Source organism: Asterias amurensis, chromosome 15, assembly GCF_032118995.1.
Source record: "Asterias amurensis chromosome 15, ASM3211899v1".
Taxonomy (NCBI): Eukaryota; Metazoa; Echinodermata; class Asteroidea; order Forcipulatida; family Asteriidae; genus Asterias; species Asterias amurensis.
Window position 1 is genome coordinate 14,494,399 of NC_092662.1, and position 24,915 is coordinate 14,519,313.

The 24,915-nt window shown below is 37.2% G+C and overlaps 2 protein-coding genes across 3 annotated transcripts; both read right to left on the reverse strand.

The window, feature by feature from the left end:
• Nucleotides 1-1,029: 1,029 nt before the first annotated feature.
• Nucleotides 1,030-12,767, reverse strand: LOC139947851 (mechanosensory protein 2-like). Of its 2 annotated transcripts, none has more exons than XM_071945662.1 (7): nt 12,641-12,767; nt 10,857-10,939; nt 9,731-9,831; nt 8,905-9,060; nt 7,247-7,506; nt 6,533-6,611; nt 1,030-5,736 (listed from the first exon to the last, which is right to left on the reverse strand). In XM_071945662.1, exons 2-7 carry the CDS (start codon nt 10,909-10,911, stop codon nt 5,548-5,550), a joined length of 840 nt encoding a protein of 279 aa, XP_071801763.1. In that variant the 5' UTR covers nt 10,912-10,939; nt 12,641-12,767; the 3' UTR covers nt 1,030-5,547. The 2 variants fall into 2 exon arrangements, with proteins under 2 accessions (XP_071801763.1, XP_071801764.1); XM_071945663.1 differs by having other exon boundaries at nt 12,645-12,759.
• A 1,553-nt stretch (nt 12,768-14,320) lies between these two features.
• On the reverse strand, nt 14,321-24,781 carry LOC139947852 (syntaxin-6-like). The gene is made up of 7 exons (XM_071945664.1): nt 24,625-24,781; nt 23,318-23,487; nt 22,131-22,288; nt 21,038-21,148; nt 20,766-20,872; nt 19,850-19,944; nt 14,321-19,018 (listed from the first exon to the last, which is right to left on the reverse strand). The coding sequence occupies exons 1-7, from the start codon at nt 24,657-24,659 to the stop codon at nt 18,939-18,941; spliced, it is 756 nt and encodes a 251-aa protein (XP_071801765.1). The 5' UTR covers nt 24,660-24,781; the 3' UTR covers nt 14,321-18,938.
• Nucleotides 24,782-24,915: the final 134 nt, after the last annotated feature.

Below are 24,915 nucleotides of genomic sequence, written 5' to 3' on the forward strand. Positions count from 1 at the left end.
TTGTTCATTAGGTTAATGCAATGCCGTGGAACTCTATAGGAACATTATACACACACAGAACGAAATAAACATTGTGTGCTAACGGCTGAATATGTAGATTTTTCGGCATAGATAACAACTATTGCATGTACAGTACATACCTTTATTAAACCTGCCATGATCCTGCCCTCTTGCAAGCTACGGTTTGTGTCTTCCTTTTCGTCACGCATGAATGCCGAAAGCATGCCGAAACGAGGCAAATTCCCACATTACTTCTAAGCTTTGCATACTATTAAAGATAACCTCAAACTCAATTGTTGTTGTTTTCACTACGCATTTTCCCATTGCATTGCTTCTGTGCAGTTCATAAAATGGCGACAGACAAAACAGGTGTTCGGTTGAATCACGCGCGTTGTGTTACGACTCAATTTGATTGGCTGATTGTCCATGTGGGCGGAGCTAGGAAATCTTGGTCACCGTTTTGATCCTTGCTCTATGATTTGCGTGGATTCCAGCTGTAGCATTTTAAAACAGTTTTATGCAAATCTTCCCTGCATGTTCTGAGGTTGCTTTGTTTTGTAGAATTTAGTTTACATTTCCGAAAAGTGATCGTTTCGTAAGAATAATAACATTTTTAACTTCATTGGCCTCAGCGCTGTATTATAGGGTTACATTATGCATCTATGCATTATGATAGGTTGCACATAGGGGTATAAGCACTTCTTGCCAAAATACAGTTTGCCTTCAATTAAACGAGTGCATTTTCAGAGCATTATAATGTTAATGTTAACTTACTGTTTTTGAATGAAGTCAGTCAAAACATATACACTGTCTGATGCTGTTTACAAATTTCCAAGGACCAATTATAATTATCACAATAGCGTAAAAATGTCATGTAATTTACTCTGGAAATTTCAACTCACAAAAGTCAAGATTTCAAATGGGGCACGGGGGGGGGGGGGGCTTATGCCCCTGTACCAATGACTCCATTATTATATAAACAGATAGACACAGAAGTGTTACTTTGAAACATTTAATCAATCACAAAACACATTGGCAATAATTATTTGTTCTGCCTTTGTTGATCATTGTACTTTCTCAAAACTTCATATTGCAGAGTCAAACATTTTGTGTCCCTTTTCAGGAGGATGGCAAAAAAAGTAACGAGGATTTCTAAAATAATCAGCAAATGAAAAGATTGGTGTAAAATTAAGTTCAAACTGACTTATTGTCTGTTGTTCAGCAACAAAACCCAAAGCATTATTATTAAAGTGTAGGCATACAGAGCTTTCTAGTGTAAATATAAGAAGCAAAAACAACAGGTAAACATTGTGACAAAACGTTAATAAATGCTTAGAAATTGCTTATAAATATTGTCTGACTTCTATTCGTATTTTGTGAATTGGAAGCATATCGCAGCAGTAGTCTGTTCTTTGGCAAATATTCTGATAAAATATTAATAAAAGTTAAACTTAAATTAATTACAACAAGGGTTATAAACAACTTCTTATCAGGGTTGAAAAAATTCATTTTAAATTGCACACACACAATACTTGGCATCCAAAATAACAAACAATAAATACTACAAAATAGGGGTTGTCGTATACTAAATAACAACACAAAATACTACTAATATACCTGAATAATCTTTGGCACAGAATTATATTTCATTTTAGAAAAATTAACAGCAAATAAAAATTTACATTAAGCAATGTGGATGGACAATGCCACAAATCCGTTTACAAATTATGCATAGTACACACTCCGACCTGATCTCTATTTATCAGTGCAATCAAACTAGACTTGTTAAAAATTCCACACACTTCTATCTACATAAATACATATAATTGTAAATACTTATATTTGTATTGAACTATATTTTGAGGTTCACATCTGGAAGTTTTGATTTAAGATCTAAACATCTTTATCTTTGGTAGTTAAATTTGAAGTGGTTTTACAGAGGATTTCAAGTGATGCAAAAGATTTAAATATACCGCTGTTTATTTGCCATGATCCCTGTATAAAATAACATAAATCAGTACTGATTTTCATGTGACAAAAATGGGGTTAAACTTATATTTTCCCTTCTTCTTCTTTGTGATTTTCCGAAGTTTGGCTTTAGGATTCAGCTTCTGGCTCTATTTGATGTTAAAGGAATTGGGTACTTTAATTTTGTAACTTAAAACACAATGTCCACAGATTTACATTAAACTTGCACCGTTTGAAAGTAATGATAGTAGAAAGCATACCTTAAAATATTAGTTGCTGAGGTGCTGTAGTTTTTGAGAAATGTGTATAACAGTGTCATGAAAGTACGTTTTTACATGCTAAAATAATTTTCGTCTCATGACCACTGAGACGAAAATTATTTTCATACTAACTTTAGAGGGAGCCGTTTCTCACAATGTTTTATACTATAACAGCTATCCAATGCTCGTTACACAGTCAGTTTTTAAGTTAACATTTGTTTTGAGTAATTACCAAACGTGTACCTTCCCTTTAAAATAAGCAATGTGCAAAAATGTACACTGCTCCACAGTTGATGATGTAGCCTATATGCAGGAGCTATAGAGCCAGAGCCTAGGTTTAGATAAGGACCACATTTGGTTTATTGGTCAGGTGTATACATCCAACCCCTTTTACTATACTCATTTCCCCACTGCATTGGTTTCCGTCCCTGCAATTGAGAGTTAAATTTGGCTTTCACTGATTAGGGATAAAAGCTATCAAATCGTGACTGATCTGCTTACAACAGCAGATGTTATAAAGTAACAATAAAGTATTTAGTATAAATTATAATCATCTAATATAGTTCTCACATGAAGATGTGAGGGAACACAATCTCATTTCAATCTTGCATTTCAGTTTGTACCTACTTTTTACACTCATTGCACTACTTTCATATTATAAATAAAGTTAAAGACACTGGACACTATTGGTACTTATCAAAGACAAGTCTTCTCACATGCTGTATCTCAACATATGCATAAAACAACAAACCTGTGAAAGTTTGAGCTCATTTGGTCATCGAAGTTGCGAGATAATAATGAAAGAAAAAACACTCTGGTTGCACGAAGTTGTGTGCTTTCAGATGCTTGATTTCGAGACCTCAAATTCTAAACTTGAGGTCTCGAAATCAAATTCGTGGAAAATTACTTCTTTCTCGAAAACTACGTCACTTCAGAGGGAGCCGTTTCTCACAATGGTTTATACTATCAACCTTTCCCCATTACTCATTACCAAGTGAGGTTTTATGCTAATAATCATTTTGAGTAATTACCAATAGTGTCCACTGCCTTTGAGTTACTGAGCTTCAGAAGCTCAATCTACTCAATTGGAGTAAATGTTTGGGTCGCAAAATACTTAGTATAAGAATAAATACATGCACAGTCACCACAAATTAAAAGTTGAGTATACATTGTGTGATATAGGTACATTCACTATAGTAATAGATAAAACTCTATCATACTATTAATACATACAAGTTATAAACAGTATATAATTTAAATACATGCATGTGATATGTTATTGGGTAAAAATACAAGATAACTAAAATATATCTGACCCAGAAACATGGCAAGATGGAAGCCCTGCTTGGCAATAGGTTTCAGTGGTTATAATAGAGTTAAAATAATCGGCTGCACACACGACAAACTATATCCATGATACCTATTAATTACGCTTGGGCGATATCGATTTATTTTATTCACGATATATCGCTGACAATATATCGCGATATTCGATATAATCGCAATTAATGAAATTTGACATCACCAAACAGAAAACTCCAAGTGAAAGTTGTAGAAGAGACAGTCCTAGCATAAGAGAGGTGTTCTAATGACCTATTCTTCTGGTTTTATTCCAAACCTATGGGGTGCAAGATGTCTCAGCTAGCAAATACATCACGATATTTAATCGATATATCGAAATATCGCAATTGTCGCCAAATCCATCCGATATCGAAATCGTGTCCAAATTAATATCGCGATATTTCGATAATATCGTGATATCGCCCAAGCTTACTATTAATGTCATGTTATATAACAGTTGGAAAATTAAATAAAAAAAATCCACGCTTGATTTGTTTACTATTCTGTTAAAATTAGATACATTTGATGTTGAATTCCAGCTGTTCGAAGTTAAAGGCACTGGACACGCTTGGTAATTAATCAAAATATATAATAGCATACAAACTTATTTGGTACTGAGCAACTGAGAGCCGTTGATAGCATAAACAATGTGAGAAACGACTCCATCCCTCTAAAGTTATAGTTTTTGAGAAAGAGGTTGTTCCTCACTAAAATATTTGAATCTGAGAGAGACGTCAGGCCAGAAGCTTTTCTTAGACGTCTGAAAGCACAAATATTTCTGCAACAACGGTGTTTTTTCTGTCAATATTTTCTTGCAACTTTGATGATCGATTGAGCCCAATTTTATTTTTACAGCTTTGTTACTTTATGCATGTGTTGGGATACACCAAGTGAGAATGGTCTTTGCCAATTACCAAACACATCCAGTGCCTTTAATGAACTTGAGGCTTGATTACATATTGATACACCAAGTCTGTGACAATTTCATAGAGCTGCTTAAGCTCGAAAACTCTTGGAATATATACCGCCTTTGAACTACACTTCTTCCAATAATAAATCCATCACCACAATGTCAATTTAACAATTCTAATTCATTTCTCTATTCATTTTGCTATGCAAAGCGTCATCAGATCTTTCTAATTTCTTTACAGAACCGTAACCAAATTGCATAGTAAATTATTACCAATTTCAATTATAGGTAATTTGTGTGACCTATTTTTGACCACCTTTGTCTAAAAAGTTTCTCAGGGATATTAAAATGGGAGAAAGCTAAGATGGAGGTTTCTTTTGGAGAAGTTACTAAATAAAGTAACATGCGAGTGCCAAGACTATTTTTTATGGATATTTATATATCTAATGAACATAAATTTTTATCTTTTACTAATTATATTCAGAAAACAAACATGTAGGTATATATATATATAGTGCACCTGACCTTATGATGATGAACCACTTCAAAATGTGTTTAAAATATCAGCCTCAACCTCATATACTTCTAAACCTCAATCTTTCCCCCCTTTTTTACCCCAACCTTCTGAACGATCCCCTTATTGCCCAAGAACCCTTTTAGCCTTTTTAAACCTGAATCCTACAACCATATTCCTCAAGATACCCTCAAACCCCAAACCTCAAGAATACCCTGTTATCTCTAACCCCAAACCCTCACCCTGTAGTACATCTCATCCATCTGCCAAACCACCCTTATTGCCTCACCCCTCCTAGCCTTTCTGAACCTAACCCTTACCCTCTAAGCTACTCTAAACCCCAGACCTAAAAAACCCTCATCCCTAATCCCAAACCCCCAAAGTACCCTCTACACGTTAAATGCCCCACCCCAACCAGAACCCTTCTAGCCTCTTTGAATCTTAATCTTGACCCTCTCAAGCTACCCTCATCCCAAACCTCAAAATACCCTCCTACCCAAACCTCAAAATACCCTCCAATCCCTAAACCCAAACCCCAAATCTTACCCCCAATCTCAGTTCTCCATCCATGATGACAAGAGGTCGATAGGCAGAGGGAAGATGATGGTGGAGTTCTTCTCAGCAGAGATGGTCTGTAAAGTCTGAAGGTAGCGGAGCTGGAGGGCATTAGGTGCCTCTGCAATGATGTCGGCAGCCTCCTTGAGCGCTCGAGATGCATTCTGCTCACCCTGCGCGGCTATCACCTACATGCAAACACAAGACCAAAAGACATTAATCTTATGACAGGTTACCACAGACAACTTTTGTTTTTGTTCTATTATTTGTTTAAAGGCAGTGGACACTATTGGTAATTACTCAAAATAATTATTATCATAAAACCTTTCTCTATTACGAGTAATGGGGAGAGGTTGATAGTATAAAACATTGTGAGAAAAAGCTCTCCCAGTGAAGTTAAGAGTTTTTGAGAAAGAAGTAATTTTCCATGAATTTGGTTTCGAGACCTCAGATTTAGAACTTGAGGTCTCGGAATCAAGCATCTCAAAGCACACAACTTAGTGTGACCATGGTGTGACAAGGTTTTTTCCTTTTTCTTTCATTAATATCTCGCAACTTTGACGACCGATTGAGCTGAAATTTTCAACTCGTCTGTGCTGTCAACAAAATCAACTGACACCAGGGTCCCGAGATTATCTGAGAGCGAAGTTTGTTGAGTGATATTGGTTGGTTCAATAAACTGCGTTGGATTGGCGTATTTGGTATATTTCCTTGCCCTCCACCCCTGGAAGCACGCTTTGAATCCCATCTGGCGAGGGGTGGGGGGGGGGGGACTGTGGGTTAGGTTTTTCAGTCCCCACCTGATTGCATGGGTTTTCCCAGCATTGAATATTTATCTAGGAATATCATCCCACATCTAAAATGTCCTCCTTTTTCTTCTCTCCATGGGATTCTTGCCTAGTATAGTGATTGAGTTTGCTTTTCTAAGAGTCCTATAGCTTCTTTCTTAAACAGATAAAAATTAATAAGAGAGAGAAGACTGACCTTAGCACGTGCTTCTCTTGATGCTTCAGCTTCTGCTGCCATGGCTCTCTGCAGTTGAAGGGGCAACCTTACATCCTTACTGAATTATAAAAAATCATTATAATGTATCATTAACAATAAGGTAGAATGTAAACACAGTGTTTGTGGCAGTGTCATGGCCGAGCAGTGAAGAGCACCGGATTCAAGCACTGGTGTTTAATCAGCAGGGTTTTGGTTCAGATCCCGGTCGTGACACTTGCTACATAAAATTGGGGAGGTAGTGCTTTCTGCTCTACCAGCCAGGCTTCGAATTGATGATAGCCAAGCCTACATTCGTATGGACTGTAAAAGGGGTAACCCTGTTTCAGCCCTAGGAGTAGGTGGCAATGGCCTCTGGAAAAAATAATTGTAGCCCACACCTTGAAGTGGCCTTCAGGCTTTCTGTGTCAGGCGACTTGCATAATAAAAAAAAATGCTTCCATCTTTGAAAACAACCCAGTGGGTTCCAATAGAGATCCATTAGGCTCCGCCCTCAGCGCACATGTGTACAAGAACACAGGAGCCTCTTCAATGCCACGTGCGCCCTGCGTATGCGCACGCATGTCAGACTTGTGTTGGACTTTTGGTTTCGCAATTGGTTGTGATGGGTCAATACGCAATGGGGCGAAGCTAAATGGATCGGTCTATTACCAAACGTATACAAATCCCAAAGGTCTAAAAAGATGTCACACTTACATTTCAACTCTCTCCACTTTGACACCCCATGGATCCGTAGCTTCATCTAACACCGATTGCATATGACTACTGATGGATTCACGAGAGCTCAGTACCTCCGCTAGGGTCTTTGTACCCAAGACATTCCGCAGAGTTGTTGCTGCCAAGAGCTCCGTTGAGCGCTTGAAGTTCTCCACGTTGACGACGGACATAGTTGGGTTCTGAACGCGGAAGTACACCACAGCGTCTACAGTGACTGTCACACTGTCCTTGGAAAGGATCTATGAAAAAGAAAGGAATGGTTATTTTAAAGAAGAGTTTTATAGACTTTGGCAACAAATCTGCCAAATAAGAGGCTACTATAAATGTTGCAACACTTTAAAGGCAGTGGACACTATTGGTAATTACCCAAAATAATTATCAGCATAAAACTTCACTTGGTAACGAGTAATGGGGAGAGGTTGATACTATAAAACATTGTGAGAAATGGCTCCCTCTGAAGTGACGTAGTTTTCGAGAAAGAAGTAATTTTCCACGAATTTGATTTTGAGACCTCAAGTTTAGAATTTGAAGTCTCGAAATCAAGCATCTGAAAGCACACAACTTTGTGTGACAAGGGTGTTTTTTCTTTCATAGTTATCTCGCAACTCTGACGACCAATCATCAAGCTCAAATTTTCACAGGTTTGTTATTTTATGCATATGTTGAGATACACCAAGTGAGAAGACTGGTCTTTGACAATTACCAATAGTGTCCATTGTCTTTTAAAAACAACATACCAAAAAACTCTGAGGCAGACCTGGAGAAGCGAGTGGCTGGATATGATTTCACCATGAATACCCTTGAGCTTAAATGTTAATACTAAAGGGAGATGAAGGTTAAATAAGAACATTTGTTTTTACCCTTACAACGATGTGTACTTTCCCAAGTTCTGTGACAAAAATTCACAGGCAAGTCACTCATGTTGAATTTGAGTACCCGATGCTAAATTAAAACCTAATAAATCATTGTTGTACCCGCTGCTAACACATAGGATTTAAAGGAACACGTTGCCTTGGATCGGACGAGTTGGTCTATAAAAAGCGTTCTGTAACCGTTTGTTATAAAATGCATATGGGTAGAAAGATGTTGTAAAATTAAAATACAATGATCTACACAAATATGCCTCGAAAGTGCGTGGTTTTCTGTTTACCTCGTCGACTAACACGGTTGGCCATTTATGGGAGTCAAATTTTTGACTCCCATAAATGGCCGACCATGTTAGTTCACGAGGTAAAAGGAAAACCGTGCAATTTTGAGTGATACTTGTGCGGATCATTGTATTCTACTTTTAAAACATCTTTCTAACCATATGCATTTCATAACAAACGTTTTCAAACGCTTTTTATAGACCAACTCGTCCGATCCAAGGCAACGCATTCCTTTAAACTGCCTCTAGCCAATCGAGCTAGCTCGGAGGTCCAGTGTACTAGTAAGACACCTGCTCCAGCAACGTAAAGGTTGTGGGTTCGAACCCCACCCTAGTGATTTGAATGCGGATTTTTTTCAAATGACTCAGGAAAGTATTAAGTATACAGTATATTAAAATGTACATGGTGTAAGGGTAAAGTAAATATTATTATTCTTTTTCTCCAACGCAAAATTATCATCCATTTTTAAATTAGAAGCAAGAATATTACCTCCTGTGGTGGAACATCAAAGGACAGTGTCCTCAAATCAATCACTCTGAATTCATCAATACATGGCAGGATGAAGAACAACCCTGGTCCTTTGGCACCACCGGGGAGAAGACGTCCTGCTCGAAAGATCACCGCTCTCTCGTATTCTTGTACTGTCTGAGATGGTGAGGAAAAGAAAAAAATTAGTGAGAAAAATAAACTCAAAATTAAAGACCAACATTCAGTAAAAATCTTATACAACGCTGTAGGTTGTAGTAGCGCTTAGAGACATAATTACATCTTATTACATAACAACTGTGTAATAAGCTTTCGCAGCTACAAATACTTTATCAGACGCATCAGAAGTAGTTGTTGCTACACGAAAAACTTAGGCCTACGCAGTTTTTATTTAGTTAGTTAGTCTGTAAGTGCAAATACAACATTCCGTGGTTTATCTCTATCAAACCAACAAGGCTATCTTTTATTATTAATTTATAAAACGATAGCTAGAATGACAAGGCGTAAAATTCTACAAATGTTTTATCAATCCAGAATTTATTTTACAAGGCCAGAATCTTTATGATAATTTATTTTGGTAACAACAAGCACTAAGAGGATTTATCTAATTAATATGCCTTGGTAAGTACCAAAAGATTTAAACGTTATTTATTAGACTCAAAGTCAACATTTGAAGATAATTTTAAAAAGTGAGGTAATATTACTCAATCGAAAAAACCAAGACCCCAGGGCTTGTCTGGACCCAATTTCATAGAGCTGCTCTAAAGGCATAAAAAGGTAACCAAACTAAAAAAATAATTTAGTTCTCCGAGAGTGGATAACAACTTACCCTAAAGACAAAGCAGAGTGATATTGGGAAAGTAATACAACACACGAAGAAGGAAAAACCAAATAGGATGTAGTAGCATACACCCATATTTTGATCATCGCCTAAAAACAAATAAAAACAAAAAATTGTTACGACCAATTGTCAAGAAAAAAATATACACACAGTTAATTTGAAAGTAGACTTTTAATCTATTGACCCATTTCACCTGAGGTCATCATCAAACAAATCTTGAATGCGCCATACTGGTGGGCAATTTCACTGTACAGTTTTGTATAACTCTATGATGTGTGTTATTCAGTGAAGGGCGCGTTTTAAACCTAACTTGCCCACCAACATGGTGAGCGCGGATCATTCGCCACGTGTGACGCGCGTGCAAGGGGTCGATAAAGAGGGACCAACAGTTGTGGGGGCACTTGATCCAGGCCTGTATTTACATGCAGGACACAGAGGCCACGGTCTCCATTGCCCCTTGCCTTGGTGCCCTTTAAAAGTTTCCCATAGATTTGCTAACGGAAATGCCCTTTGCAAAATGAAAGTGCCCTTTCAAAGATGAAATTCCTGGCCAGTTGATTGATTTTTCATAAATATTTAACTGGAATTCAACAGAGACCCTAGAGGTCAAGGTCCTTGGCCTTGGTGCCCCTTCAAAAGTTTCACATTTCCCAATGATAGAGCCCTTTGCTAAATGAATGGCCTTGCCGTCTCCTTGATGGCATTCAAGGGAAAACAAACGAGGAATATCATTACATTATCCAGAAGTGGTTGATTTCTTAAATCTAACCAGAATCATAAGTAAAGTTCTTTTATACTGAATTGAAAACAACTTAAAATTAATTGTTTTTCTATTTTCTATTCAAAACTTTATATTATATTAATTTTTCATAATTTCTTAACAAATGTATAGTTTATATTAGTGTTTATTTGATAGTTAGTAGCATTAAAAAGGCTTTTGGGACACAGTTATTAGAAAAAAAAATTATTTTCCTTGTGTCTCATGTTCTTTTGTCATTTTAATAATTGTTCTGTACTGTTTTGTAATATTGTCATGTGAAGTATGCCAAATAAATATTAATAATAACACAAATATGAAGACAAAATAATTTAAAAACAATTCACTGCTGCTCACCCTTTTGTTCGGTTGGCTCCCCAGACAGACGGAGAGGTCGCTCACGCTCATTCATTGTGATAATGTTGCCTCAACAAAACTCACTTTTCAAATAAACAAAATTAAACAAACCATCAATTTAACTGCTGTTCTTTTTCTTCTAAGTTCAACACCAAGATGAACACAACACATTAGATTTGTACACCATGTTTTTCTCTGCCTTGCTTAATTTCATAAAGCCTTTAAAGGCACTGGACACTATTGGTAATTACTCACAATAATTGTTAGCATAAAAACTTTCTTGGTAACAAGCAATGGGGAGCTGTTGATAGCATTTCTAAACATTGTGAGAAACGGCTCCCTCTGACGAAACGTAGGTTTTGAGAAAGAAGTAATGTTCCACTAAAATATTTGAACTTGATTTCCAGACTTCAGAATTAGATTTTGATATCCCGAAATCAAGCATCTGAAAGGACACAACTTTGTGTGACAAGGGTGTTTTTTCTTCCATTATTATCTCGCAACTTCGACGATCAGTTGAGTTCAAATTTTCAGAGGTTTGTTATTTTGTGCAAATGAGATACACCAAGTGAGAAGACTGGATTTTGAAAATTACCAAAGGTGTCCAGTGCCTTTAAGCAAAAAGACTTGCTAAGCATAGAAACATATGGCTAACCAGAAACAAGTTAACAGCCAGCACTTCACAAAGTTTCTGTGGAGCAGTATTTTGTCTTTTAAACAGCTTTATGAAATTGCTATGGGCATTGAAAAGAAGATGAATATTATTTATAAAAATTACTAACCAAGGCCAGTCCATCCATCTGACTGATTTATTTGTTACTAATGTTCGCCTTTAAAATGCAGTGTAATGAATTGTCATTTCAAATTGAAAACAAATTTCAAATTCAGGTGTTGTTGCTAAAGTCACTAAACATAAAGCTTGGCATTTGCATTTTTGTTTGTATAAAATGTATGCAGTTATAAATGCTTATAGTTTGTCGAACAACACAATTCCTTACCTCCCTGCTCTTATAATTTTGACTCTTTTATAAATGATATAATTATAAATATAAATTTCCAAGTTTAAAGGGAGATAACACCATTGGTAATTACTCGAATTATTTTATTAACCATAAAGGCTTATTTTGAAAAGAGTAGTGGAGAGCTGTTGATGTTATAAAACACCCTTTAGAGTATATAGTTTTAGAGAAAGAGGCATTTTCACAAAAAATATTTATTATATATTAATTTATGAGAAAGGCCTAAATTCAAGTTCGAGCATGAATCCTTTCTCAGGCATATGAAATTAAAAACTCATAATTCCATTTCTATACAACAAGTGTGTTTTTGTTTTCTTAAGTTATTTTCTTGCAACTTTTAAGAGCCTAAATTTCCACAGGTTTGTTATGTTATGCATAAACCTTATATGTAATGATACTGATTTTTTTATTGCCAAAAATGAAAAAGTATACCCTATCTTTTTTCTACTAAATAAATGCCTTCATTCTTCGGCCATAATTCATACAAATGTAAATTCCCCATGTACAGCAAATTAACAGTTTTGCCGTGACCATGAATACACAAATCTACCTTCACAATGCCGCACTCAATAAATCACAACACAGGAACACATATCCACTGCCCTTAAATTGCACTGCACTGCGGCGCTGCAGTAAGCCCCAATAGACCTACCGCTACACCGCACCAATTTCTCATTAATTATGCATCAAAACACGAGTCAAAATTGTGTTAAATTTACCCAAGACAAAGTACCTCAGTTATTAATAATGAACTTGCAAACTCACCTACAGATTAATTCTTGCTACATAATAGCTTGAAGGCGCAAATTCTCTGAAGAAATATTGAGAATTTAGACAGATAATTTGTGATCTCATCTGTCTTGGACGGCAGCCATTTAACACTTTCTTCTTGCATCTTCTGTCGCTTTCTTTACATCGCTGGTGCACACGCGCGCCTTGTCCAACGCATTTGTGGGTCATTAGAGGATTGGTTACCATCTTGACATTGAGAATCACGTCTTCATGACCATCGAGGGAGATTGAATGATTGGATGAGGGGAGGGGGGGGGGGGTAAGCTAAGGGGGATGGGGTGTTGTTGCTCCAGATGTATCAACACAACCATAGAGCAAGGATCAAGGGAATACAATGACAGAGGTGTAGTATAGATGAATTGGGGGGGGGGGGGGGTAAGCGGGATGTTGTACTTTGATTCGGGGGCCGGGGGGGGGGGCTTGCTCCAGATGTGTCAGAATGTGTGCATTATACTCTATTTATGGATGAATGAAGCCTTCTGTACAGTGGCTTTCATACTTTTTTAGTTGCGATAACGTAACCCTCCGACGGCCGCCATAAGCAGGAGGAGCTATCGCAACCAATGCTGTGATGGCTTGCGAATAAACCTTTTATCTATCAATCAATCTATCTATCTATGGGTGCGTTCGTTTAGCTTCCCTGGGTCGACCCCCCGTGGTGTGGCGGTTTTTTTTTTTCCAGGACGAACGTGTGAAGATAATTACCCACGTTTGTCTTGGGAAAAAAAACCCGCCACACACCGGGGTCGACCCAGGGAAGCTAAACGAACGCACCCAATCATATCTATCTATATTATATTTGGTTTTTACCCATACATCTATCTAAATGAAATGAAATGAATTTGTATCTATTTAGATACCCTCCTCTTACGTCGCACGGACGTGAAACCATTAAAGGGGCGTAGCCTCTTGAAGTCACGGACAGAAGACCACGCCCATACATCTTCCTTCTCCCCAAGAGAGATAGCCTGGCTCGGTGGGGGTGCCTCATTAGATAAATAACTTCCATGTGAAATCAGTGGGGAATGAGCAATAACAAAATGGATAGAACAACCTCTGACGTAAACTGAAATAAAAATGTCAAGGGTTAGGGACAGTTCAACACGTACAAACTATACGCAACAAAGATTTACACTTGGAGTTTTTATCAAATGATTGGATATTATGAACTCTTTTTCGGTGGTCTACAAATATGAAGAAGAAACAGATCAGTTTGGTTTTATTTTTATTTTCCAATGAACAATTTTTCATTTGAAAACATGTTTTGCAATTGGTAAAATTAGTAAGTATAGTCTGAGAAATACATATTCAAAAAGCTTATTTCCTAAGTAGGCCTAATGCAAATTATTTCGTTCTGGAAAAAAAAACTAAAAAACAATCCAACAAATCTTTCTCACAAATTTATTTGAATGTATTTTCATTTACATTTTTCTATTTCCTCCATACATTATTTCCTCGATGTTTGGAAGGAATGCTCTTTATTTATTTGAATGTATTTTCATTGTCATTTTTCTATTTTCTCCATAAATTATTTCCTCGATGTTTGGAAGGAATGCTCGTTATTTACTTCTCAACATAGAACCGTCTGTTTACTAGAATAATTATTACCGACCAATCCAAATACGACAAGGAAACACAACAGACAAAAACATGTGAGATTTCCTGCATTGATTTATATTATTTATTGTCCCCCTTCTTATTAATTAAACTTCTCTGTATCAATATTGCATACACTGACATCTACACTTCACTAAAAATATAAAGCATTTGGACGATAACAAGTTGACAATATAAGGGCCACTCACATTCTGTCTTTTGAAACCTTTTCTTAGGTTTTTAGGGCAAATGGTGACAAAATTTAAAAAAAAAAAATTATTGCGCTTTATGTGTTGAAAATGATATTGGTTGTTGCCTACCAAAAGAACATGTGGTATAAATGCAAAATGAATTTAATAGCCAGACATTTCAACCCTAGCTGAGTCTTTCTCAAAGGCTAAAATGACAAGAAAATCTTTGAGAAAGATTCTGCTAGGGTCAAAATATCAGGCCAAAAAGGCTTTTTTTTTTTTCTTTTGCCATTTTCAAAAGACCCCCCCCCCAATTTACACCTATACTTTCAGGGGTGGATTTCTAGTCTTATGTCGAGTTGGGACGAGTTACTGGTCCTAGGCTTAAGTTTTTAACATCTCCTCGGACTAGTCAAGTACTATTAAAGTTAAGACTGTCCCTAACTCTTTGTAAAATCGACCCCAAAAGCTAATCATCCATTTCATGAAGAAAATAACTACATGTATCAACAAACATGGTGCTTTTTCTTAAAACTTATACCGGGAAAAAAAGTTTCAGGGTTTTTCAACACACATGTACATTTCTTGAAAGTGATGAATTTCTTTTAAATGGCTTTGTAAATTGCTTTGTTTATGAAGTTAATATTGTCATAAGTTGTAGGTGTAGTCTTTCAAACTGGCACCACAATAAGCAAAAATATAAGGAACTGGGGGAGGACACTTGTCTTAAATACAAACTTATAATGTGAATGTAATATACACCAGAGTACATTATAAAAAAAAAAATCAAACATCATTAAACTGTTAAAATATTTTTGTCAAAACACAGAATTATTTACCTAGCTGAATTTGTAGTTCCTTTTTCAGAAATAATCTTGAAAATATATTCAGTTGAGTGAAAATGTTTTATTAGTCTTTTTGATTAACCATAGAAAAAATATTCTGTGGTCCTTACCTAACTACGAAATTAAGAAATTTCTTGATTTTCATTACTTAGTAGGAAAATCAGAAGTACTGATTTACTTAACCTAGATTGTAGTCCCAAATAAGTTCCCTTGGCAACAATCACCGATCTTGTTTTCACTAGGAAAAAGTACTTCTGCCCCAAATAACTTTACCAGAGTTGTTCTCTTTATTTCCACTTTATTTGCGAGTCCAACCACTACAAAAAGAAACACTTCCAAGATTGACAAACTTAGGGCCAATTTCATAAAGCTGTTTAGCAGTAAACTCTGCTTAGCAACATCATTTGTTTAGCAAGAAATGAATGTGGTACCAGTCGGCAATGGTAAATGTAAGGTATTTTAGTTGGTAACCAATTTTTGCTAAGCAAGAGCTTTCTGTGCTTAGCTGGTAACCTACTTTTGCTAAGCAAGAGTTTTCTGTGCTAAGTAACTTTATGAAATTGGGTTCAGATTGTATGGTGTACTGTAAGTGTGACCAATAATTCTACACTAAAAAAAGGGATCGGTGGACTTAAAATTGAAATATATAATAAATTACAAAATTCACCAAGAATAACTTTACACTTCACAAAAATACATGAGGCTCTTATTATATATACAGGCATCCACAGGGATTAAAAACTAAAAGCATTATAGAGAAATTAAATTATTCACTAAGATCCGTCCACTTTGGTATTGAAGAAATAGTGGACAGCAATGGGGGACCTTTGGGACGCTAAGTGGCAGCAGACTTTACCAGGTGAATCCATTGTAGTGTGCGCATGCTCAGAACTGCACAATCAATTGCTTAGCAATTTTTTTGGCTGGCATACTATTTTTGCTAAGCAAAGACTTTTGGTGCTTACAGGCTTTGTGAAATCGGGCCCAGCTAAGTCGACTCACTCTGCCATCCAGCGTCAAAAGTATCCCATTGCAGCATTTTATTCTGATTTTTCGTCTGAAAGTAACTGGGTTTAATCAAACACCATTCGCTACAAGGTGTGAACAAAAACCATGGGAAATTTCTCATTCTCCCCAATTCAAGATCCAGATTTAAGCTGTTTTGTTTGTTTCTCTTTCAATTGATGCAATTGACAGGTTCAGAAATCACAATAAAGCCCTTACAATCACTTGGGTGTACATAAGAGTTGCTACTTACTACACAATCAACTTGTTTTAGAACCACCACAAATCAAAACAATATTTCTTTGGTGTTACCCTAATAAACCAAACATTTTACATGTACTACAAAATCCAAGTGCTTTCAGTTTTTTTTAATAAATACTCTAATCATCTCCGACAAATGATCTCACAAAAAATTAATAATGCAATAAATGGTTGAACATACAATATATTGCCAAGGTCGTGGTACAAAATGACTTTATGTAAAGTAAGCAAGGTAGTTAAGACAGGCCATTTGTTGTTCGAAAACAATGCAAGCATTTACAAGTGTAACCATTCATCTATTTATCAACAGCATTGGTAATGAGATTTAAGTCAGTGGACACTATTGGTAATTACTCAAAATAATTATTAGCATAAAACCTTTCTTGGTGACGAGTAATGGGGAGAGTAGAGGTTGATGGTATAAAACATTGTGAGAAACGGCTCCCTCTGAAGTGCCATAGCTTTTGAGAAAGAAGTAATTTTCCACGAATTTGATTTTGAGACCTCAGATTTGGAACTTGAGGTCTTGAAATCGACTATCTAAACGCACACAACTTCGTGTGACAAGGGTGTTTTTTCTTTCATTATTATCTCGCAAGTTCGATGACCGATTGAGCTCAAATTTTCACAGGTTTGTTATTTTATGCATATGTTGAGTAACACCAACTGCGAAGGCTCGTCTTTGACAATTACCAATAGTGTCCACTGCCTTTAAAGAAAGATCACCATACAGGAAGTTAAGATTTCAAATACAGAATCGCCTTTAATTCCCTGGCTGCCACTTCAAAGATTGTATCGTATACTCAGTTGTGATCCCTGGCTACATGGCAGTTAATTAACAGGTATGTGGCTTCCGACTGTTACCCATAAACAAAGATATTGACAAAGCAGGGAGACCGCCAATATAGGGCTAGATAGCTCAGTTGGTAGAGCACGTCATCCGGAGGTTGTGGTTTCCAATCCCATTCTGGGATTGCAAGGGTCGTGGGTTTGAATCCCACCCGAGTAACATGCCTGTGATATTTGTTCACAGGACTCGGGAAGTACTGAGTGTACAGTGCTAACACACATCGGTGTATGGGTAAAAAAAAAAAAAAAATCCCATTCTAGTCAATTTGTCTTTGTTCACCCAACTCGTTTAAATTTTATATATCCAGTCAGTTACCCTTGTTGTTTATAATTTGATATTAAATAATTTACATCTACAGAAATACATATTTTACCCTGTCTAACTCAAAAAGACATCATTCTACCCTGATGTTTAATTCTCAAATGATTTGATATTTTGTGCTTTGCTGACTTTTGAGAGACCCGAAGGTCCGGCAGAAGCTGATCAGGGCCCAATTTCATAGAGCTGCTTAAGCACAAAAAGCAGCTAAGCGCAACAAAATTAAAGTGAGAAGGTATTGAATAGTCAGGCCTTGAATTTCGTTTCTGAAGGGGCATATCAATTTTCCTCTAGTAAGGGGCATTTCTATGAGGAAAATTGTAACTTGTATTTGAACTTTCCAAAGCGCACCACAGCAAAAGCACAGGGCACCACTGCAATGGACCCTTCCCGTGAAATATGCCAATCACATTCACGCATGCGTACAGACCCTGTTGGTTGGCAAACGCCATAGAGTTGTGCACTAAGCAGACGTGCAATCGCGTCTGCGTCACTCACCCATTAGCCGTGTACAAAACAGCGCGATGTTCCCTCTTTTTGCCAACCAAAATGTTAGTGCGCAGGCGCTATGTGCAATTTACATATTTCATGGGAAGGGTCTATTGCTGTGGGTGCCGTGGGTTATTTTGCGGCCTGAATGCTACACGATACAATTCCTGCGATTGTGTTTATAAGTGAAACTTTCATCAATATTGTTATTGGTCAGACTTGAGATATTACCAAACGTGTTCAGAAGAAAACTAAGTGAATACAAAAACAATATGGATGCATTGCTTTGCAAGAATATAGCTTCAAGTTTGTTTTTGGACATTGTAGAAAAACCTGGTACAAAAACCTATATGCAATGGTATGACAAGGCCAATGATGTTAGATCTCTTCCTATTGGTGAAGCCCAGCTTATGGGAGACTTTTGAGACGCTGGTGGCAGTAGACATAACGATCTTTTTTTGCGGCTCTGAACATGCGCGCACATGCTCAGTATTGCGCACATAGATCTGAGCACGCGCATTCCAAAAGTCTCTCATTGGTTAATCCACACTGTGCGAAAGTCAGCCGTGGTGAGTAACAACAAAAGAAGGAGATTGTTTGTTAGTAAAACCTCAGCAGATTGCGTGGTGCGTTGTCATGGTGACTAAGATAACGATGACATCATCGCTAGGGAGTTCTTATTGACTCGGGAGAGTTCTTTGAGATGAGGTTCTGCTTCATATCGGTAGAAAGAACAGGATAAGTACTATGATCATGATGACGATTAAGACCAAGATGGCGATCCATTGTCTTCGATCTATCAACAATAAAGGAGAAAAAAGGAAGAAAATTGAAGATTTTTACCTAGCCCAAATGCTAACCCTAACCATAATGAATTAATCAGGCTTTTTTTCGGAACATAGGGTTGTCGGAACACTGGGTGTCAGAATATAGAGCAGTCACCGATGAGTGAAGCTAGTAATGCACCCGCAAACAAAAATGCACTAAAAACCAAAATGTCACCATTTGTAAACAGGAAACTTTAAGAAAATTTTTCATTTATCTTCAACAGAAAATATCGAAAACAGAATCTGCTAATTTAAGTTATTTAGCAAACAGAAAAAAATAAAAATCTGTCCTTATGAATGCTGACATCTCTTTAGAATTAAAAGTAGAACAAATTGAAATTTTAAGGTTAAATTTTGGCCTGGGTTTAAACTTAGTTAAAAGGAACTCCAAATGACAAAGAGATACCAGGGCCAAATGTCATGGCTCTGCTTACTGTAAGCAAAGATTCTGCGCTAACAGAATCAGTGAATTCCACCCTTACGTTAGGCATATTTCACAGGTTAGCAGAGAATTTTTAATTCCACCCTTATGTTAGGCATATTTCACAGGTTAGCAGAGAATTTCTAATTCCACCCTTACGTTAGGCATATTTCACAGGTGAGCAGAGAATTTCTGCTGGTGCGCGTGTGAACTCCATATTGCTAGGCATTCTATGCTTCCTCAGCTTGCACAGAAATTCAGCACCTGCATAGTAAGCGGCGATCGGTGATCAGAAGCGTACAAGTCGGCGGTAAGCAGAGCCATGAAATTGGGCTCAGTCTACATGTATTTTAAAAGTGACGAATAGATAGATACTGACCACTGGACATATGTGTTACTTTAGCCATCTTCTTCATAACTGCGTCTAGTTTGGTTTCTGTGTTCTCCATTTCAGTGTGGAAGTCATCTAACATACTGGCAGAAAGAAAACAAACAAATATTTTTCAAATGACAGGTAGTTTCCTTGACAAGTTTAGAAAAAAAGTCAGATTTTTTGACAAACCTGTAGAAATTTGAGATCGATTGGCCATCTGGGTCACGAAAAGTGAAAAACGGATTACAAATTTTGCATTGCATGCCAAAACGCTCACTGAGCGATAACCTCAAAACGAGAAATTAGATTATTTATTTCTCATCTAATATAAAATTTCAGACAGAATTATTTCAAGGGATGTTTTCTACCATCATTAGACCAGGTAAGTTTTATGTAAATCTGTGATCTTCACGGTTTTTGTTTCTTACCAATTCTGTAACGTTCCTTTAAAAAGTAAAAGTATTGCATGAACAAGTGTGTTTTAAGTTTCTGCTGGAAGAGAGTGATGTTGTGCATTTGTCTGAGGTCTTCAGGAAGTGAATTCCAGAGACTTTGTGCTATGTTGGAAAAGACTCCATCCTCGTCACTGGCCAAGCAAGTTCATGATAGATCTCAGGCCTGGTCTAGATTATTTTATTTATTCCATCTTCTTTAACCATAGTAGCCCCATCAGTTATCACATTGAAAAAGTACACAATTACTAAGCCTGGGCGATTAGTGGAGATTAATACTCGGTTAGCTGCGCCCCAATTGTTCACGACTTGACATACCTGTAGCAATCAATAGTCGCGACTTTGACACTAGTCACCCATGCTTAAGCAATTAGAGTACAATAGGCCTAAAATAAAAATAAAAATCACCAAGCTCAAAAAGGACACAAAATCTTCACAAAAAATTAAATTCAAAATAAATATTTACTTACACTGCTTGTTCATCCAGTTCATTTCCTATTGTCTGTCCCATGTGTTTTAAAACACCAACGCTATCGGCTACTCTAACGATATTATCATCCTGGGCTTCCATTAACATCTGCATGAGAAACAACCAACCAGTCAAAGATATTTAATAAATGTTAGTTTTGCATCAGGGATAAAGAATGTAACAGGTTGTTTTAAAACTTTGTCAAAACTCTTAAATCATTTTTTGAACTTAGATAAAAAATTTAAAAAATTTAATTAAAAAAAAATTGTTTACCTGTTGCTGTTGCCGTGATTCGTCAATATAATTCTGATTATTCTCTTCTATTTCATTGTCGAGTTTGCTGTACTTTCCTTGCGATTTACTTGGGCCATTATTCATCAATGCCTTTTGAGAAGAAAAAAAAATACACATAGAAAAAGTTATACGCAAAACCTTGCTGAAAACATGCCAAAAAACATGCCAAAAACTTGATATTGCACATACAAAGAATGAATGGGAAATTCTTAACAGGGCCAATTTCATGGCTTACGCTCAGGTTAGCAGGGAATATTTCTTTGTGTGCGTGCATAGTCCACAATACTAGTCATTCTTCGCTTGATACACAGCTAGTGTAAGCTACTGTGGAAGTGTGGTGGCCGAGCGGTTAAGATCACCGAATTCAAACTCTGGTGTTTCTGATCAGCAGAGTGTGGGTTCGAATCCCAAGCCGTGACACTTGTGTCCTTAAGCAAGACACTTAACCATTGCTTCGTCCTTTGGATGGGACGTAAAGCCGTTGGTCCCATGTGTTGTGTAACGCATGTAAAAGAACCCAGTGCACTTATCGAAAAGAGAAGGGGTTCGCCCCGGTGTTCCTGGCTGTGGCTGCTTTATGCACTGTAGCACCTTGTAAACCATTATAAGGTGCTAACTAATTGGGTCTCAAAATTCATCACTGCAATAACGGTTCCTATCTTTCTGAAAGTTTGTATATACTCAGCGCCTTGAGTACCTTGTTTGGTAGATCTGGCGTTATATAAGACTTTGTTATTATTATTATTATTAGCTAGCACAGAAGTTCAGCACTTGCCATGTAAGCAGAGTATGGTGATCAGAAGCGCAGCACTCGGCGGTAAGCAGAGCCATGAAATTGGAAAGTTAGGACTATCACAGTGGGTTGTTATGATACCAAGTCGAAAAAAAGAGCTGCCCTCGATTGTGATGAAGCGCTTAACATATACCTCAATCTTTCGGCCTATAAGCCGGGCTGTGTATAAGACACCGAAGACTTTCTGGGTGGCAAAATTAAGGTATAAGACGTGGTTTATACGCCAAAGATTACGGCATAAAAACAGGTTACTATTTTTATAATTTGTTTTAACCTTACCTGCCGACTCCTCTTCTCTTCTCTTGTTCTGGTACTTGGACTGGCCATGTGGTCTTTCATTTCTTGCATTTTCCTTTTGGTATCAGTGATGAACTGTCGTCTTATCTCTAACTCACTTCCTTCGAGCTTAAACTTCCTTGGATTTGCTTCAACAATACGTAAAGGGTTGATAGTTAAGGAATAAGTAATTCTGTAACTTACCTACTGACATAAAAGGAAGATTTGATATAATATTACCCGGTTTGTCAAGTTAGCTCCGTCTTAAGAAAAGTTGGGGTTCGAATCAGGTCATGACACTTGTGCCCTTGAAAAGGGCACTTTACCATAATTGCTTCATAAAAAATTGGGAAGATATAACATAAGTTTACCAAATTTCAGAGTAGCTCAGTTTTACGAAAAACATGAAATATAGTGGCGTGCCTAGTTCACCGAACCCAAGCTCTGGTTTTGTCAGCAGTAGAGTGTGGGTTCGGTACCTGGTCATGACACTTGTGCCCTTAAGCAAGGCATTAACCATATAGTTGCTTCGTAAAAAGTTGGAAAGGTAGTGCATTCTTCTATCAGCCAGGCTCCTAGTGGATGATAACCATGCCTACATCCTTATGGACTGTGAAGGGGGTTTCAGCCCCAAGAGTAGGTGGCAACGTGCCCCTGGTGACAGTTGATTTGGGTTGATAATCCAAATCGGTTAAAAATAATAATAATAATATTGAAGTCTTACAGCACACGTAGCCCTCACCTTGCAGTGGCCATCCGGACTAGTGATTGGCAGTCTCTCATAAATACAAAAACAAAGGAATCGAACTGCTTCTAGTCACCCTGCTAGCTCGGTGGTCCAGTGATAAGATATCTGCTTTAGCAAAGCAAAGGCCATGGGTATAAATCCCATCCTAGTGATTTGCCTGTGAGTTTTTTGCAGCACTTGGGAAAATACGCCTACTGAGTATACAGTGCTTCATACACATCGGTGTAACTGTAAAGGCCGGTTTGTAGTCGGTCGCGCGATCATAACAAAACACAGTTTATAGGCCTCAGCAATGACTATCAAATTATTTTTTTTAGGATTGCGCATCAGGATTTTCATTGTGCGACCTTAGCGCAACCGACTATAAACCGGCCTTAAGGGTAATTTTTTTTTTTTAATTTATGGAAATAATTTATCTTGATTAGTTGTCTTGTAAGGATATCAATGGTCTCTTCCAAGTCTTCAAGATCCCACTCAATACTCCTGAGGCTATTACGGAGTTCATTTGTCGTCCAGTCATACTCTTCTTTGCCGACTGAGTTGGAGTCGTCTAGAAGTTCACACCATCGTTGGTAAAGACCTTCTGATGTGTTCACAGCCTTCTCTACCTCTCTGTATTAAAAAATAATAATCATTATCATTTTTTGTAATAGCTGAGAAACTTTGAAAGTGAAACTGACCAAAAAATAGCCGTCTAGTTTTTTTAAATGATTTGTGAACAATACCCTTTCAATAAGAAACTGTAGCCTTAACACCTTTACAGCAACAACTTGCTTGTTTGTTTATTTTAGAGTTTTTGATTGTGGTCCAGTTGGCGTAGTAGTATCTTTCCACGCCTTCCACCTCTAGGACCATGGTTTGAGGCATGCCTGGGGCACTGCGAGAATTGGATTTTCAGCCCCTACCTAACTGTGTGTAGTTTCTAATGTTTTCTAATGTAACAAACATTTCTAAGAACAAATTCTGTATCCGGCCGCCACTTTCTAACTATTAATAACTGAGAAACTTTGTCAGTGACACTGACAAGAAAATAGCAGCCTACTTCAAATCATGGAATGATTTGGGGATTGTGAATACTGACACTGAATGATAAATTATTCCCTTTCACAAAATGTTCTTTTCAGCGCAGACGGACCTCTCGCGCAGTCCTGCCCAAAAGGAACTAAATATGTAGTGCCGCGAGCAGCGTTGTCATTGTTGTTAAGCATGACAAGAAATAAGAGATCAGCAGAGAACGGGGTCCGAGCGAGGAGGTAGGGTTAACTTTCCGTATGGCGCCACCACCTTCTCACTCATTTTTACAAAAAGGGATATCTCATTGAGGTAAATTAGATACTATATTATTTCATATCGAACGATAAAGTGGTGGCGCCATACGGAAACTTTTCCGAGAGTAGACCCAAATAAACAATAAAAAGAAAATGGCTTATTTTTCATGATTCTTTTATTGACTTTGCAAAAATCCAACTTTGCCTCTTGACTTGAGTCTTTGTCAAAATGTAAATTTCTGTCAACCCAGGTAAAGATTTAATTTGAACAAAATTAAGGGTGGTTTAGAGGCGACCAAGTACGAAATTAACCGCAGTTTTTGTTTTGTTATAAAAAATGAACACGTCAATCCAGCCGCAATCCAGCCCTTTAAAAAAATAGCGCAACTGGTCAATACACAATTTACGCGTCTTGCCAATATCAAGAATTATGGGTCACAAAACGGCAACAAAAAACTGCTAAAATAGCCTTCATACTTACTCCTTCACCACGAAGAAAGGATCTTCTAAAGACATTGTGACAATCTGGATGCGGTCATGTGTTTATCTATAAATTAAACTGATTAAAATACTACTTTTGTAACCAAAATTATTTTCGTTATAATAATGAGGCCATCGTCCGTAAATCTGCCCAAGTCCTTTACCTATTCTAATCGGAAACAATGACGTCATCGTTCTAGTTCAGAGAATTCTGACAGAAAAATCCTTAAAATGAGTCATTTTTAACATATAATTTTTCTCTCCCTGCACGTTACCATCAATAAACATTAGA

Coding starts and splice junctions, on each gene's coding strand:
- LOC139947851 (XM_071945662.1), bottom strand. CDS start 10,911: ATGAATGAGCGTGAGCGACCTCTCCGTCTGTCTGGGGAGCCAACCGAA. Junction 9,061..9,730: donor CACTCTGCTTTGTCTTTAGG/GTAAGTTGTTAT, acceptor TCACCATCTCAG/ACAGTACAAGAATACGAGAG. Junction 5,737..6,532: donor CAAGAGAAGCACGTGCTAAG/GTCAGTCTTCTC, acceptor GTTTGCATGTAG/GTGATAGCCGCGCAGGGTGA.
- LOC139947852 (XM_071945664.1), bottom strand. CDS start 24,659: ATGTCTTTAGAAGATCCTTTCTTCGTGGTGAAGGA. Junction 19,945..20,765: donor GAACTGGATGAACAAGCAGT/GTAAGTAAATAT, acceptor TCTTTCTGCCAG/TATGTTAGATGACTTCCACA. Junction 19,019..19,849: donor AGTAACACATATGTCCAGTG/GTCAGTATCTAT, acceptor TATTGTTGATAG/ATCGAAGACAATGGATCGCC.